We start from the raw sequence: 16311 nt of genomic DNA, 5'->3' as shown, positions 1-16311 counted from the left end.
GATATTGCCGTTTGTGAAGCCTGGGCTGTCTACAGAGATCGCGTTTATTTTACAGTTTGATCAGCGGACAGGCAACAAGCAGATAGTGAGGAGATGTTTGCTGTATGTAACAAAAAATTGTTTATGGTCTAAAACGCGTCAATTCGCTTAGAGCACTGTTAAGCCAACACAGGTGTACATGACTTTCTTCTTTCAGCCAAACACACTCAGATTTTTATTAAATAATATCTTGGCTATTTTTAGCTTTATAATAGCATTGGATAGTTCTCATTGTTGAAGGTCCAAAAAGCACATCCATTCATAAAAAACAACCCATACAGAAATTAAATGTCTTCTGAGAAAAAGCAATGAACTATCCCTTTAAAGGAAAACACCACAGTGTTACAATATTTTACTATCTCAACTTAGACAAATTAATACATACGTATCTTTATTCAATCTGTGCACTTAATCTTTGTACAGCACGTCGTGAATGTGTTGGCATTTAGCCTAGCACCATTCATTCCTTAGGATCCAAACAGGGATGAATTTAGAAGCCACCGAACCTTCCATGTTTTCCCTATTTAGTTACATGAGTAAGTATGGTGGCACAAATTAAAACGTTAGCGCGCCGTGACATAATCACTCCTGACTACTCCCCCTCTCGCTCACACTTCTGTCAATATTACTACACCCTAGGTCGAAACTAAGTGCTCTTATTTTGTGCCACTATACTTACTCGTCTCTGCATGCATGTAACAGTCTTTAAAAAGGAAAACATGGAGGTGTTTGGTGGCTTCTTTATTCATCCCTGTTTGGATCATAAGGAATGAATGGGGCTAGGCTAAATGCTAACACATTTATGACGTGGTTTACAAAGATTAAGTGCATGCATTGAAAAAAGATAGGTATGTATTAATTAGTCTAAGTTGAGGTAAGAACATGGTAAAATATTGAAAAACGGTGGTGTTTTCCTTTAAGGCAGGGTTTCTCAAACTGTGTTTTGCAAATCCCTAGTGGTTCGTGGGAGAACTGCAGAGGGTTCGTGAGTTGATAAAAATGTATTATAATTAAATCATAAAATGTAAATAAATAATTTTAAAATAAAAAAATCTAAATAAAACACTAAGAAAAATATATGATATTTTTATCTGCAAGTCATGTGACCACTTCAATCAGAAAACTAAGAACTTGTGCAAAATGGACCAATTGGTTTTATGTACCAATAAAAGAAAATTACCAGATAGACGTCTAATAACAGGTAATAATAACAATAACTATGTGAAATACTACTCATAGAAACTTGAAAAAAAAATGTTTTTTAAGTTAAACATGAAAATATGCTATTCAATTATTCATTTACTCCTGCTTTAAGGTAAGTAAATTATGAGCTCATTTTCCTTTAATTTAATGTAAACAAGACACATCCTAACTACTGCCATCAGACTATTGTACCTGTGCTTTATATATTTTAAATCTTTTTCTTACCTGTCATGTCGAAGGGACTTCATGTCTACATATACAGTTGAGGGGTCAGGTCCAGTGGTACCCTGTAAACCATACAGATAGATCAGGTGCACAGCTAGTAACTAAACATCACACGTGCACGCCCATACATATGGTCTTTTAACACCGTTCACAGATTGCTATTCACATACAAACGGTATCATTCAGATAATCTACCTGCAAGCAGATGGCTAGATTGACTCTCGACCCAAAAGCGGTGCTGACAGCCCGTGTAGAGAGTCCGATGTCTTTAAACAGTTTGGAGAATGAATGCGTGAGCGCCAACCGTGGCCGCTCCTCGGCGATCACAACACAGCTCCTCACACAAGACAGATTCACACCGCGTGCCTGCGGTCAGATACGTTCAAGAAAGCATGTAAGGAATACTGAATGGTTAAGCACATGAGTAAATCAGTCTGGTTACAGCACCCCTTGTGGTCAATTTTAAGAACACAGGCTATGAAAACATTAACCATGTATTAGCTTTATAACCTTTGACCAGTATGTGGCGTTGTAACCAAATTTATTTGGTCATTTTTATACAAAAAAATCTCTCAAAATTGTATATGCATGAATGTGAAATCCAGGCTAAAGTCTCATAATGTAATTATGAGATTAGCAGCATCATTCATTTTACTTTAATTTCAGTCACTATTAAAGATATCAAAGTTAAATATTTCACAGAATTTATTGCTGTTGTAAGAATCCAAATATATATATGCTATATGCATGTGAGTACCCTTAGCATCTCCGTCTGTCCACCCAAACCCTTGGTGCACAGCTCCATGACAGAATAAGAGCAGAAGGTGTCTCTGATACGGTACTGACTCAGTGTGCTCAGCCACAGGGTCAGTGAGCTCTCCAGCTCCATAGGAGGAATCAGGATGGACTGGTGACCCGAGTACACACTGCACAACACAGGCAAACACTAGCTTTAACACATACATATCCACTCAAATCACGTGACATGGCACAAAGCTGTGAGTCACTTTATGAGTCATTCTTATGTGACTGCTTGCGTGTATCCATCTGTTACCTCGCGAGGCACCAGAGCACAAATCCGAGTCCGCAGTACGGATCGAGGCAGATGGCGATCTGGCGTGAGGAGTAGAGCTCGCATTGCAGCTTTATAGAGCGACACAAAGCGCTCACCGCTGCGTGAGAGATCTGATAAACAACCAATCAGAGAGCAGAGTCTTACTGACAGCTCATTTCAGAGTGAAATTGAATTGAAAAACAAAGTAAAACATCCTGATTGGTCAGTTATGCGGTGACCAAGGTCTGTTTGTAACAAAAATAACTGAAATGCATCCAAAATCTCACCTTCACCCCTGTCAGCATTCCTGTGGTTGAGACACTGAAGTCCAGGTAGGCGATCACCTCTGCATTAGGGGGTTTGTAGATTGTTGGGGGTCGTTTGCGAGGCAGATCATCTGAAAACACAGTATGTACAGTATATTTTTATATACTACACCCAGATAACTGAGCATGTGTGAAGGAGCGTGTCGTACCTGTGTCTATTATGATGGGCCATGTTTTTATGTTGACACTGGCAGCTGCTTCTTTAGATCTGAGAATCCTTGTTAAAACCTGAGTAGTGAGAATGCAGGCAGCCTTACTGACCTGAAAATTGAATAAAGAAACTGCAAAGTTAGACTGAAAGCCATAAATGTACACGAATAAGGAACACCGTTTGACAAATAGACAAAAATGAAGACGTACGTCGATGATCATGCGGACGGTGGGCAGGGTGGCAGAGAGGTTCTGCGGGTGTGGAGGCCTCACGGTGACGGGAATACAGCCAGCGTACAAACAGCCGTAAAACGCTGCGATCAGGTCTATACCTGCACAAAGAGAATTGATATACAATGCATTCATCTGTTATTGTAGCTCAAATGGTAGAGCATTATTTTTGCAGTGCAAATGTTGTAGGTTTGACTACCAGGAACACACGTACTGAAAACAAGCTATGGCTTGAATGGACTGTAAGTTGCTTTGGATAAAAGTGTCTGCCAAATGAATTTAGGATTAATCACCTTTCATATCATACATGCCTTTATTCTTTAGTTTTCATAAAAAGAGGAATTATTTAGTACAGTACTGTTCAGTACAATTAAGTTCCTTTAGGGAAGTGGCACAACAAGGTGGCTATGTTTGAGCAGTTATTTCAGTCATGCAAGACTAAAGCTAAAAGTATAGTCACGTTTTTTAAGTATACGTGATGGTCTGTGAACAATGCGCGTGATGCAAATTTTGTCATGAAATTAGTATGCGCACACTGTACGCACAGCCAGAGTTTTGTAACCGCGCATACTTTTCACATGTAGGTCACACATGCGCGTATAGTACAATGTAGTATGTAACCCAGAAGATGCATTGCATTGTGTCGCAATGCGTATGCATCAAACGTCTTTATACACGTACGATTCAAATAAATGCAAATTTCGTCATTAAAATAGAATGCGTTAACTGTACACGCACAGCCGGATTTTTCGAACTGTCGTACTTTGTACTTGTAGGTTGCACATGCGCGTACAGGAGAATGTACTGTGTAGTTCAGGATATGCATTGCATGACATTGTGCATGCATCGAATTTCTTTGTACACGTACAAGTCAAATAAACTATGCTTTGCAAGGCTGTGCGTTCGACTGTGCACATATGTTCGCGTAAACATAAAAAATAGACAATACTCTAGGCTTAAAGTTAGAAGTATAGTGCCGTTTTTAAAGGATTACTCCACTTTCATAAAAATAAAATCCTGATAATTTACTCACCCCCATTTCATCCAAGTTGTTCATGTCTTTATTTGTTTAGTCGTGAAGAAATTACGTATTTTGAGGAAAAAAGTCCAGGATTTACCGTTTACAGTTTCAATGCAGTTTAAAATTGCAGTTTCAAAGGACTCTAAACAATCCCAAATGAAGCATAATGGTCTTATCTAGCAAAACGCTAGTCATTTTTGACAATAAAAATAAAAATAAGCACTTTTAAACCACAACTTCTCATCATGCACTAGCCGTGTGAAGCGCCAGCGCAACCTTACATAATTGTGTAATCACGTTCATTGCTTAAAAGGCTATTAAATTGAGAAAAATCCTGGAATGTTTTCCTCAAAAAAAAAGAAAAGAAATTCTTGTTGACTGAACAAAGAAAGACGTCAACATTTTGAATGACATGGGGTTCAGTGATGTGCGGGTTGATCTGAAATGAGCAGGTGCCTGCGGTCACACGCAGTTACGAGTCATACAAAAATAATATTCGTTTAAAATAAGGAAGCAAATTAACTATTTTAAACAATTACTACTTTTAAAAAATACGGGCCATGGAGCGGGTCGGTGCAATATTTATTTAAAGGGGGGGTTAAATGGTATTTCAAGCATTCTGACTTATTAACACAATTATAGAGTTGTTTCCTCATGCTAAACGTAGGAAAAGTGTCAAAAAAGCAGTTGGACGTGTTACAGAGTATTTCTGCACTGAATGCACTTTGCCATGGTTCATCCAAGTTTCGGAAAGTTTTTTCGATTACAGGTCCAACTGACGTTTCAGGGGTTTTTCTATACGTATCACTTCATTTCCCCCGGAAAACCCAGCCCACCCGTCAATCAGCGGGAGACGCTAGAACTTGCAAACATCTAATCACGCGAGACAGCTTTGTTTAATTTAAAAACTCAACAATGGCACGAAAGATGAAGTGTGTTTTTGGATGTAAGGAGAAGAAATCCAGCCTTATGAAACCAATGGATATAGTTTATTATCCGGGGTAGCAGCGGAGTTTTGCGTGTGTGTTTGATGCGCTGGATTTTCCAAACCGGGTCACAAGTTGCATGCGGTAAGTAAGACTTCTGTCTTATGTTGAAAATAGGCGCGTGCATATTATATAAATGACATGAACATGTAGTGAATCATAAGTTAAACAGTGTTGTATAGTGTTGCATGACTCGTACTCGCTCCACCCGCGGTAGTAACTCCTCCTTCTTCATTTTTTCGTATGTTATCGGAAAGATTTGGTAAAGCTAATTTTTCTTTTATAAATCTGATTAAACTAAAGACTCTACGCGTACTTTGTACGTATAGGTTGCGCATGCGAGTACAGGAGAATGTAGAATTTAGCCCAGAAGATGCTTTGCATTTTGAGGCATAACTTTTGTTTCTTAATCTCCAATTGTGCTAAAAACACCTTTTCTTAAAGTCGTTTTAGCTGCTGCCCATGCGCACAGATCTGCAAGCAGTCTTTATCGATTGATGATTGGTTCTTTTAACTAAAAGGCGAGACTTCAGTATCCAAAGCGACAATATTGAGCACTGCATTGTCCCCTATTCATAGTAATAGCAGTCCGCAATCTTATTATATGCAATATCTTTGGTGCAGTACAGTATAGTATAGTCTGAACTAGTCTAGCATAGTGTAGAAAATTGTAACATAGCACACAGAGGTCTGCCTTAAACCTTGTGTATGTTTCTACACAGGGCATTTTCTATGTGATTTACCTGGAGGATACAAAAGCACCACATTCTCTCCGATATTGATACCACTTCTCTCCATAAGAGCAGCAGCAATTTTCTCTGCTCTTTTATGAAGCTGAACGCATGTAGCTGTGCACACAGCCACTCCCTATAGGGAGAGAGAGAGAGAGAGAGAGAGAGAGCGAGAGAGAGAGAGAGAGAGAGAGAGATGACATGTATTAGTAGATTCAGAATCAGAAATGGTCACTGTAGGTCTGTAAATAAGTCTTTCCGAGCATTTTGGCGAGCATTATACCTTTGCATTTAACAGCACATAAAGTGTGTGGTCAGGGTCTGTTTGCGCTCTCCACTGTAAAGCCTCTGTAAGGTACTGATGCTAGGAAATAGAGATTCATCATAAGATCACGAGATCAATAACAAAACATCACAGCAGGAAAAGGTTTTGCTAACAAAGCAAAACATTACATCACCAACTGTGTCATGATAAAATGCAAGAGAATACACTAATGTGTGGCGATGACCTCATCAATGTGTGCTTACCATCATCGTAGGCCACATGCACAGCTGCATCCACACGCAAGCAATAAAACACCACAAAATGCATTTCAAACAAACAGCTTTATGATAGACTCATTGCTTTATTTAAAGGTGCAATGTGTAGATTTTAGCTGCATCTAGTGGTGAGGTTGTGAATTGCAACCAACGACTCAGCTCACTGCTCACCCCTCCCTTTCGTAGCAAATAGAGAAGCCACTACAAGACAAACATTGTCGTCGTCTGAGACAACATAGTGACAAGAAATGCCTTTTAGAGCAGTTTGTCCGTTTAGGGCAGGGGTGTCCAATACGTCGATCGCAAAGGCAATGCCGGTAGATCGCACATAAGTTAACTGCTACTCCACTCACGAAATTGGCATTATGGTCTTAAAATACTTGCATGTTTCACAATTACTCTGAGTTGCTGCTGTCTGGACACCCCTGGTTTAGAGCTACTGTAGAAACATATTATATTGCACGTATATTATATTGCAATTCTGTCAATAGATCCTCCTAAAAATTACACATTGCACCTTTAATGCATGTCTCTGTGACTCATTGCAAAGTCTAATCTTACCTTCCTGACCAGGTCTTGGTCCTCGATCAGCCCCAAGTCCCGGCCCGCAGCCTGTGCAATTCTTTTCCCGGCAACCAAATTGCCCACCATGATGGACGCAGGTCCAACACCGACTATAAACACATTTCAGTTTGAGAAGAAAAAAATCACATTCACTTGTACAGTTGGATAATGTGTGGGATTCGGTCATACACACCTGGTTGTTTTTGGCGTGGTTTGGGCATGTTAGTGACACATGTGTGAGGGCACATGAGGATGTTGCACGGGTGCAGCGCCCCCTCTAGGAAAAGCTGCTTAGTGTCGGAGATGTGAATGCCACCCAGGGGAGTTTTGGGTAGAGTGTTAGCAGGAACCAGAGCAAGGCAATACAGTCCCACCTGATGAATACTGTCAATTGCCTAAAGTCGAGAAACAATATACATTGATTTTACTTTATTTTTACAATATTACTCTCAGTTTACTCACTATATATGGTCTTACTCAATATTAAAGATATTATGATTATTTTTCACAAAATGTTCTTTACATTTTGAAGGATAATCTAAAACAGCAAATAACTAAAAAGGACTTAACATATTTTCCAGATGATAAGTCACACTTTTTTTATGGTACAACTTAAGGTGTTTTCACATATGTTTGTGCGCACCGTGGTGCGGCCTCGGACCGTGTTCACATATGTTGTTTTTACCGTACTCGTTTTAACGGTCAGCGCTGTCATTGGTCTCTGACAGCTCTTACCATCTCATGACCACCACCCATGTTTCCACGACAACCATCCTGACAGGAAGAGCGGCGCTAGCAAGATATGGAGATAAACGATGCACGATGCGACGTTTCTTTGCTTTAACTCGAAATTGCACAACTGTTCTATTAAAAGCCCTTCTCACGGAGCCAGCACTATTTTTGTGTGTGGAGGAAAGCTGTGCATTTATAAAATCATCAGCTCAAACGTCCAGGAGACAGTGAATCTCTGCAATGGACCAAGATTGCCTTGTTTGTTGTTAAACCACAATATAACACCCGGCTCACGTCACGACAGAAGCCCAGTGGATCAAACATGTGGAGAACTTCCTGTATTTCGTTTGGCCCGAGGTCGAGCAGCGTTCACACCACAGATGGGTCGCACCAGAGTTCGACGGCAGCCGCTCCGAGACCACCTGTTTAGAGCGGTACTCGGACCGACACGTCATTTGGGCCGACCTAAACAGTGTATGTGTGAAAACACCTTTATACGTCAAAATTATTTTACATGAACCAAGAGAAACCATTACCGTCTACAGCCGCGAGGGTCCGCTATATGCTGCTCCTGTATTTATGTAATTCAATAGATTCAGTGATGTGGAATGACTTCAGGACCTTTTTGAACTTGATTTGGCTTGTCGTGTTAATTTAGCCTATTCAGTCTCCTAGGTATGTTCAGTATGCAATTGTATATCGTGTAAATAAATGTTACTTTTATCATGTACAGACAACTATTCAGTAGGGGTGTGACGAGATCTCGTGCGATTACATGTGCTGGCCGTTTCTCAAATAAAAGACTGCATCCTTCGGAGGTCGCATTTTCAAACTGCATTTACTTCATCACTGTCTTATTAGAGACTATTAACAATTATAAAGTTTACTAATTATTTAGTTATTCGCAACTTGTTGTAATTATGCTCACGACTTGCGAATGTAATGCTCAGTTAATGATCTGAAATAAACCTTGATGACGTATGCAGCCTGCAAATGCGAGCTCCGGAGGATGCAGCTTTCTGTTTGACCCTTTTACAGTGCATGCATTATATTTGTCTTTTACTGCGTTTGCTTTTTTGTTTAGGTTTCCAATAATGTTCGTTTGTGAAGTCTGAGACGCGTTGTGTTTGTCTGTTGATCAGTGTCAGATGTGTCTCAGCAGATAAAGGCCCTCACTCAGAGTTTACATGATTTAATGTCTGCATGTTCTTGCTCAAAAAATGACAGTAGCTGTATCATTTCTAGTGTAAAAAAAAATGGACATATATTAAATATTAATATGGATTTAAACATTGTTTGACTAAAAATAAGCGTTTCTCTCCGTCTAAAGTGAAAGTGAAAGTGAAGACAGCATCCGCGAGACGAGTCCTCTATCGCCCCCAGCAGGCATTAGTTATAATGCATACATAATGCTTTTTATTTATAGGCCACAAAATGTTGTTTAATGTAACTTGGTTTTAATACTTTATTTGAACCAATTATTATTGCATCTTCGTTATTATGTAATTTTAAATGCTAATGCTCACTTGGGTCTATTTTTATTACCCCAAAATAACAAATTATTTCATTATCAGTTAGCAAAATAATTGTTAGGGCCAGTGCTTGATTAGTTTAAACATTTAAAAATAATGTGATTTCAGTTTCTTATTCATTTATTTTATCATTGAGGGTTTCTTAAAAAGTGTAAAAATATCGTCTCGTCTCGTGAACCCAATCTCATGTTTCGTCTCGTCTCGTGGATTAAGTGTCTCGTCACACCCCTACTATTCAGCCTGCTGTTCTGTGCTATTGTTTAGTTGAATAACTTGCCTTTCCAGATAAAATGTCAATTTTTGGGCTTGAATTTTGTAAAATAATTTTCTAAATAAACATGACTTATAGTCAATTTTTTTCTTCTTCAAAACGAATTTTTGACCGATGCGAATTATACTCCGGAGCGACGTATAGTCCGGAAAAAACGGTATCTGGAATTTTTCCATGTTAATTTTTTGCGTCACAAAAATTCTAATTCTCATTGCTCATAGTTAAAACAAGCGGCATAATCTTAAAAAAAAAATAATGCAAATACAAACATTCATAGTTGCAAAAGTTGTACCTGCAGGACTCGACTCATCCACTGAAAGCTATCTTCCTCGCTGGCATCAGGTCTCTGCTCTGCTACGATTACTATCCTCTCATCGAAAAACACAGTCACTGAGAAGACAGCGATCCTAGAAAATGCACACATTTCGGATTAAAGTACACAATAACACCAAATTATATATCAGAAAACGTAAAAGTCCCTGTAAAGTCAGATATTAAATGTTTTGAGTTTGTAACACCACAGAAAAATGTGATATTAACTACCCAGCCAAATTAAAAAATGCTAAATAAATAAAGTAAGTTATCAAAATCTTGGAAAAAATGAAGGATTCTCTGCTCTCAAACGCTGGGGGTGTGTCCATTGTCGGCACTGAAACCACTCCCACTCACGTGAAAGCTGCCAGTCTTTCTCAAATTTCAAATACCGCTACAACCTGAATGGGTGCTTGCAGTTATGTTAGGGGAAGGGTCATGCGTGGTGGCTCAAGCCACTGTTTTATGCCCTAAAAAATCCTCGACTAAGAAATTGTTACAAACTGTTTAACAAATCAACTCTGCGATTCAGTACTACATAGTTGACAGTCTTTGTGGTTTGTTTCAGCAATATATTTCTATCATTTATATGATCAAAGCAAATGTGTTCCTGTGATGCTCCACATTTCAGTGTAGTTTGGTACAGTATGATTTGAACTTCAGCCCTGAAATATTTGGGATACCCTCACCTGCCTCTGTACACAGTCTTGACCGGTTCCACCGCGAGCGCCGTTGCCACTAGATCATCAGCGTTGTGGCGACGACCACTAACCATTAGCAAGCCCTCATTCTTACCCACCACAAATATCAGACTTCCCTAAACAAGGAAGATGGAGGAACAATGACAAGGAATTGCAAACTACTAAAAATTATGCAAAATACCAGCACTGTCCCATTCTTAAAGGGTTATGGTATATGAATTTTTTTATGATCAAATTTTGATTTGGGAGTGAACTATCCCTTTAAGCACACTGTACGTTCTGGCCCTGATTTTTTGCATCCTAAGCAAATTTCGAGAGTTGTTAAAGCAGGTGACTTCTTTTTCAAGGGCGCTCGATGCGAAGTTCGTCACAACATGTATGTAGCATGTCATTTGTTTGGTTCGTCATTTCAAAATGTGTGTTCTGCGCATCAAGTGAACCTATGTGCATTACGTGTCTTGTCAAAATAAGTGCCTGCTGCAGACGCGTCTAAAGAGTTTATGATAAAAGTGACACTCGCTTTTTCCAGATACATAATCTCATTCATAATCAGAGTTTACTGTTAAGGGAGTGTCTTGCATGTATTTTGTGAACGTGGTTTTGACGCGTTACGCGTTACTGCAGCAGATACTTATTTTGACAAGACACGTGACGCACATGGTTCACACGATGCAACAAACACATATTTTGAAAACACAAGCAACACACATGACACTCCGAACACATATTTTGAATTTGTGCCCCTCGGAAGAGCAGTCACAAGCCGCCAATGGTAAAAAGATTTTTCGTAGCGGGACATGTTTACCAACTGCTGTTTATTTGCCTTTCCGATGAATCTTTGCCTCAGACAAAGTTCTGCCAGTGTCGAAAAATCTCACATTGATTATATCACGCAATCCGACAAGCAAAAATCAACCAAAAATCGGCCAAAAACATACAGTGTGCATCAGGTTTAATGTTACACTTACCGGTCCGACAAACCCCAGTAAACCGGATCGCACAAATGGGATTTCACCAATTGGAGCACCGCTAGCGTTGACTGGAATCACCTGTAACGTTTAAAACAATGCAACAATTACATGCGATTATTGTTTGTGCAATTCATAACATTGCTGTTATTCCCATACCTCAAAGGTGTTTTTGGTAACACCAGATAAGCCGTAGTACATGGTTCCGCCGGCACGAGAGTTCACAACGATCTCTCCAATCTCATCCGTCTTACACAACATGGGCGGCCCATCCGGTTTCACAATGCACATCAATGCTAACACACACGACACACATAGACGTTATGCATGAGCACATAATTTGTCAAAAATGAATTCATACAATTATAAAGTGGACTACAGCTGACTTTTTTTTATAGTGATACAGTACTTAAAAAAGCCAAACACATCAATGGTTTTACATGATAAAGGAATTGTTTACCCCCAAATTATAAAAGTCACATAACACACAGGGCTCTATCTTGCACCCAGCGCAATTGACTTTGTAAGTGACGCATGTATCATTTCGTATTTTGCAACAGCGCACAGCGGGTTTTTCCCTCCACAGACGCACGTCGACAAACTAGGGAATGAACTTGCGCTCCCTGGGCGTTTCAGCGCAAAAAAAGAGGCGTGTTCCGGTGCAAACCATCCCTGATGCTATTTTGCAGTTTCAAAAAACAATTGCGCCACTGACCAGAAAAAAAAAGTTTAAAGTCAGTGGCGCGTTGTTCATTATGCTATTTTAAGGGCGCATGCTTGACCATAATGTATAGCGTGCACAACGCGCACACACTTTGCTTATCTAATCTACACAGATGCAACAGTTATTTTTGCAAATCATAAATTTGTACACTAAAAAATATTAATACACGAGATAAGGGGAATCATAGTGATGAGCATTGTGGTGATAGTTTTTATTTATTGTGTGGCTGCGTTAAAAAATTCTCATGCAAATAACGATTAAAATATTTTCATAAGTTTGTTGTGTGGCTGTATTACGTTTATTTTATGTAAATAATAATTAAAATGTTTTCATAAGAAACCTTAATGTATGAACTTGATTTGTAAGAGTACTTTGGGGTTGGACCTTGCTTGCGTTTCTTGGGTCCGATTTCAAAGCCCCCAAACCCTTTCAGCTGTGAGGGTGGACGCAGCGATGTCCTCTGCTGGCATCTGTGTAGAGGCAGATCCACCTCCCGTTACACGGCGTGCCCGATTTATGCTGGCGCAACGATGGGGATGCCAGCTGATGAGATTGTGGCTATTTCCTCTCACGCCTGTTTAATCTACGCTGATTTGGGCGGGTTTCTCCTATCCCCATACAAAACAACTTCTCTGTCTTTGACGTGGGTCTCCTCGGCTGTGAATCGCTCCTGGCGTGCGCCTGGTAAATCCGTCATAATAATAGCAACCCGCCATGGAACTTGCGCCGTTGCGTTTAAAGGGAATGTTGGATAGCGTTCTGATTGGTTTATTTGACGTTACGCCCAAACCACACCTATGAATAATGAACCTACTTCAGACCAACCCCTTATTGATTTGCACCTGGCGCAAGAGTTATTTCTCACGCCGGGAAAATAGCAACAGCGCCCAAGATCCGCCCACAAACTCACTTGCGCGTTGCGCTTCGCACTTGCGTTTCAGATCGTTAAAATAGGGCCCACAGTGTTTCTGGCAATCTAAGTCATATACACCTAGCATCACATTAAGGTGAATACATTATGCGGTAACTTTAAATTTTTTTACTAGTTTCACATATGGCATGGCACTAAATGGTTACCTTGTTTATAGACTGCGATATTAACAAGGTACTTTAATGGTACATGTCCAAAAAACATGCTAATACAAGTTATCCTTTTTTGGTAGCATTGATGAACTTTATGAACCCATACACGCATACCTCCAGGCATGACATGTCCCACGTCCTGTACAGTAAGAGCAGAGTTCTTATCTTCAGTGTTGACTCTAATAACCCCATGACTCAGACCTGTCATTGATAAAACGGCTCTTGCTGGTAGAGGAGCACCAGGGACCCCAGGCCTGTAGAAAAGTCAATTAAATAATGTGTTAAGAATGAGCAGAGCAGTGCAAAAGATGTGGGTTTGACTCCCAGTGAACACACAGACTGATAAATGTATACCTTGAATGCACTGTAAGTCTCTTTGGATAAAGCGTCTGCATTAAATGTAAACGTGTCACTAACACGCTCCAGTAACCAAAACTTTACACAAAAACTTAAAATTCTTTACCTGCGTATGGCAACCGTCATGGCTTCAGGTGATGTAGCACACGGACAGATGACCTCCGGCTTTAGGCCATGAGCCTGGAATACGTTCAAAAATGCATCACATGATGAGACTGACCCTATATCAGAAAGAGATGGAGTAAAATCAGTGTACGAACAGCAGCATAAATGACTTTTAAATGAACAGCATTTCCCACAATGCACTGCAGGAAACCCGTAACCATGACTCACAGGGATTGGCTCCATCAGCGACGATCAGCATGCGCAGGGAGGCCAGACTGGTTTCTCGCTGATCTTTGTGAGCCATCATCGCCCAGTGCAAGTCACGGCACTTCACCAGAGCAACTCGCGCTACACCAACACAAACGTTTGTCAGGCTACTGTGTAATTGTGTAACGTGTGCATCTGTTTTGTGCCTTACCTTTGTGTATGTGAACTCGCTGAACCCAGGAGAGCGGACAGGCCTTCATTACTGCATATGGGACACTAATGGTGTGGATTCGGTTCATCACACTCTAAAAGACAAACACAGATGGGTGATTCTCATGAAACATTTTGATAAAAAATTAAATGCTATTAAAATAAGAATTATGCAGTTATAAACATCTCTTCATGTACTATTTTGTACATGATTTCAAATGACATCATACAAACCAATTTTGTTTTTTTTTCCACATTTAAAAGAAAAAAAAATCATTACAGCAACGTGTCCATGACTAGATTTGGGTTCTTTGACATGGAAATATTTATAATTAAAAAATCTTCAGTGCATGTTATACTATAAACATTTACAGTAAAGAAACATGTGGTATTTGGTGATCATTGGTAAATGTAGAAACAATAATAAGGAATATAAATGTGTCCAAGACCAATTTTCTCATCCTCCGCAACAATTTTCAATCATTGTTTAAGCCCTCAAGGAACTAAAGTTTTTAAAAAAAAATTGTTGGAAGGGACATAATTGACTGTGACACTCAAGATGGCTACCAGGTAAGCAGTTCTTATTTTTTCTCTCCAGATAAAAGTTGAAATGCTGACAACTTTTTAGTAAATGCATATATTTAATGTAATATCATGTTGCGGTAATGATAATTTTATGATAATCTAAAAAAATTTAACTAATTCTATAGGAAATATTTATTAAATTATCTAAAAATAATGGTTATAGTAAGTTCAGACCTTAATCTTATATGTGCTTTAAGGGCTTTTTAAAATTCTGATGCTGGACACCTTCTAAACCTGGATTTCTTAAGAATCACCCAGATGCTATTGGATAATAAAAATAAAGCTACCTGTGTAGCCTATATCTACTTTACCCTTTAAGTGTATTATAAACAGTTATCATGTCTGAAGTTTGACAGAATCTACATGCTTTCATCATCACTCACCGTGAGAACTCCATGCCACAAACCCATGTCTTTCTTAAAGTCCAAAACATTCACCAGTGTCTCGCCTGCGTGCAAATGCATGTTGTTACATCTCTAACTGTACTGTTAATAAAGCTGCATTGCTGGTTATTTGATTGACTGTAGCTTCAATAAATGGATGGTGTTTCCATAGCAACAGATTTACTCACCCTCACAGTAGTTACAGGCCTGAGTGAGTGCCTGGCAATGTGTTAACAAGGCAACCTTTGAAACCGCAACACCCATCACCGTGCCTTCCTTACTGGCCTTATACTGCACAAGAGAAACACAGATGCATTCAACAGTTACCGGTAAAAGACTGATCATAATCTATAGATGTCACTGTGTGCAATATAAAGATTGATACATGCTGGTTTACTGTAAAAGTACAGTAAAACATATCAATACATCATTTACCTCTATGTATGCTGTGTCCGTGTTGGCTGTCGGTATATGCGGCTGCCAGTCTTTTGACGGCTTGGTGAGGTATTTGGAGTCCGTCACCACCCACTTTAACCTGGGCCAGCCTATCAGAAAGTATTAGATACATCAAATAGTCAGTCCTTCCAGAAAAAGTTTTTTTGTGATTGTTGCGGGCAAAAATCCTTGATCTTGCGGCACGTTTTCTTAAAAAATGCGATGAAATATGCGGGATCTTTATGCAATGAAATTGCGGGAACTTGCAAAAACTGTTTGCAGCTTTTCAATGATGTTCACAGTACTTCATAACGTTCCCATGGCAACAGGGGACATGGCTGCACTTGTGTGAAGTAAATGCAACATTTTTCAACTTTCTGTTAAGATATATGCGATTTTTGCTACGAAAATGTGGGGATTATGAAATCATGCAATCCCTGCATATTTTGTGCACGGAAATCTGCAATTTATAATGCGAAAGTGCGATGTATTTGAAAAAATGCGGCCCCCGCATAAATAAGCTGACTTTGGCTGATTATGCGTTAAATCATGCGATCGCATAATCACGTTTTCTGGAGGGACTGTATAGTCACTAGGGATGCCACAATTCTCAATACATTATTGAACCATTCGGTT

The 16311-nt window shown here is 39.5% G+C and overlaps 1 protein-coding gene across 4 annotated transcripts in view; it reads right to left on the bottom strand.

The window, feature by feature from the left end:
- The window catches only part of dip2bb (disco-interacting protein 2 homolog Bb), a 46421-nt gene that overhangs the window by 5194 nt on the left and 24916 nt on the right, over window positions 1-16311 (bottom strand). For 2 of the 4 annotated variants that reach the window (XM_065272753.1, XM_065272754.1), the window contains 23 exons: window positions 15676-15785; window positions 15429-15531; window positions 15241-15305; window positions 14274-14367; window positions 14084-14203; window positions 13857-13971; window positions 13508-13647; window positions 11746-11882; window positions 11587-11667; window positions 10607-10734; window positions 9898-10012; window positions 7264-7465; window positions 7068-7180; window positions 6495-6518; window positions 6250-6330; window positions 5979-6102; window positions 3208-3329; window positions 2997-3108; window positions 2809-2918; window positions 2522-2652; window positions 2225-2393; window positions 1663-1833; window positions 1468-1529 (listed from right to left, as the gene is read on the bottom strand). In XM_065272753.1, the coding sequence (XP_065128825.1) occupies window positions 1468-1529; window positions 1663-1833; window positions 2225-2393; window positions 2522-2652; window positions 2809-2918; window positions 2997-3108; window positions 3208-3329; window positions 5979-6102; window positions 6250-6330; window positions 6495-6518; window positions 7068-7180; window positions 7264-7465; window positions 9898-10012; window positions 10607-10734; window positions 11587-11667; window positions 11746-11882; window positions 13508-13647; window positions 13857-13971; window positions 14084-14203; window positions 14274-14367; window positions 15241-15305; window positions 15429-15531; window positions 15676-15785 (2629 nt within the window). The remainder of the gene's footprint in view (window positions 1-1467; window positions 1530-1662; window positions 1834-2224; window positions 2394-2521; window positions 2653-2808; window positions 2919-2996; window positions 3109-3207; window positions 3330-5978; window positions 6103-6249; window positions 6331-6494; window positions 6519-7067; window positions 7181-7263; window positions 7466-9897; window positions 10013-10606; window positions 10735-11586; window positions 11668-11745; window positions 11883-13507; window positions 13648-13856; window positions 13972-14083; window positions 14204-14273; window positions 14368-15240; window positions 15306-15428; window positions 15532-15675; window positions 15786-16311) is intronic. The other 2 variants (XM_065272755.1, XM_065272756.1) reach the window with 1 other exon arrangement.

This window comes from Paramisgurnus dabryanus, chromosome 7 (assembly GCF_030506205.2).
Source record: "Paramisgurnus dabryanus chromosome 7, PD_genome_1.1, whole genome shotgun sequence".
Taxonomy (NCBI): domain Eukaryota; kingdom Metazoa; phylum Chordata; class Actinopteri; order Cypriniformes; family Cobitidae; genus Paramisgurnus; species Paramisgurnus dabryanus.
Note: the sequence above shows the minus strand (reverse complement) of the source record. Positions and strands in the feature narration are given on the sequence as shown.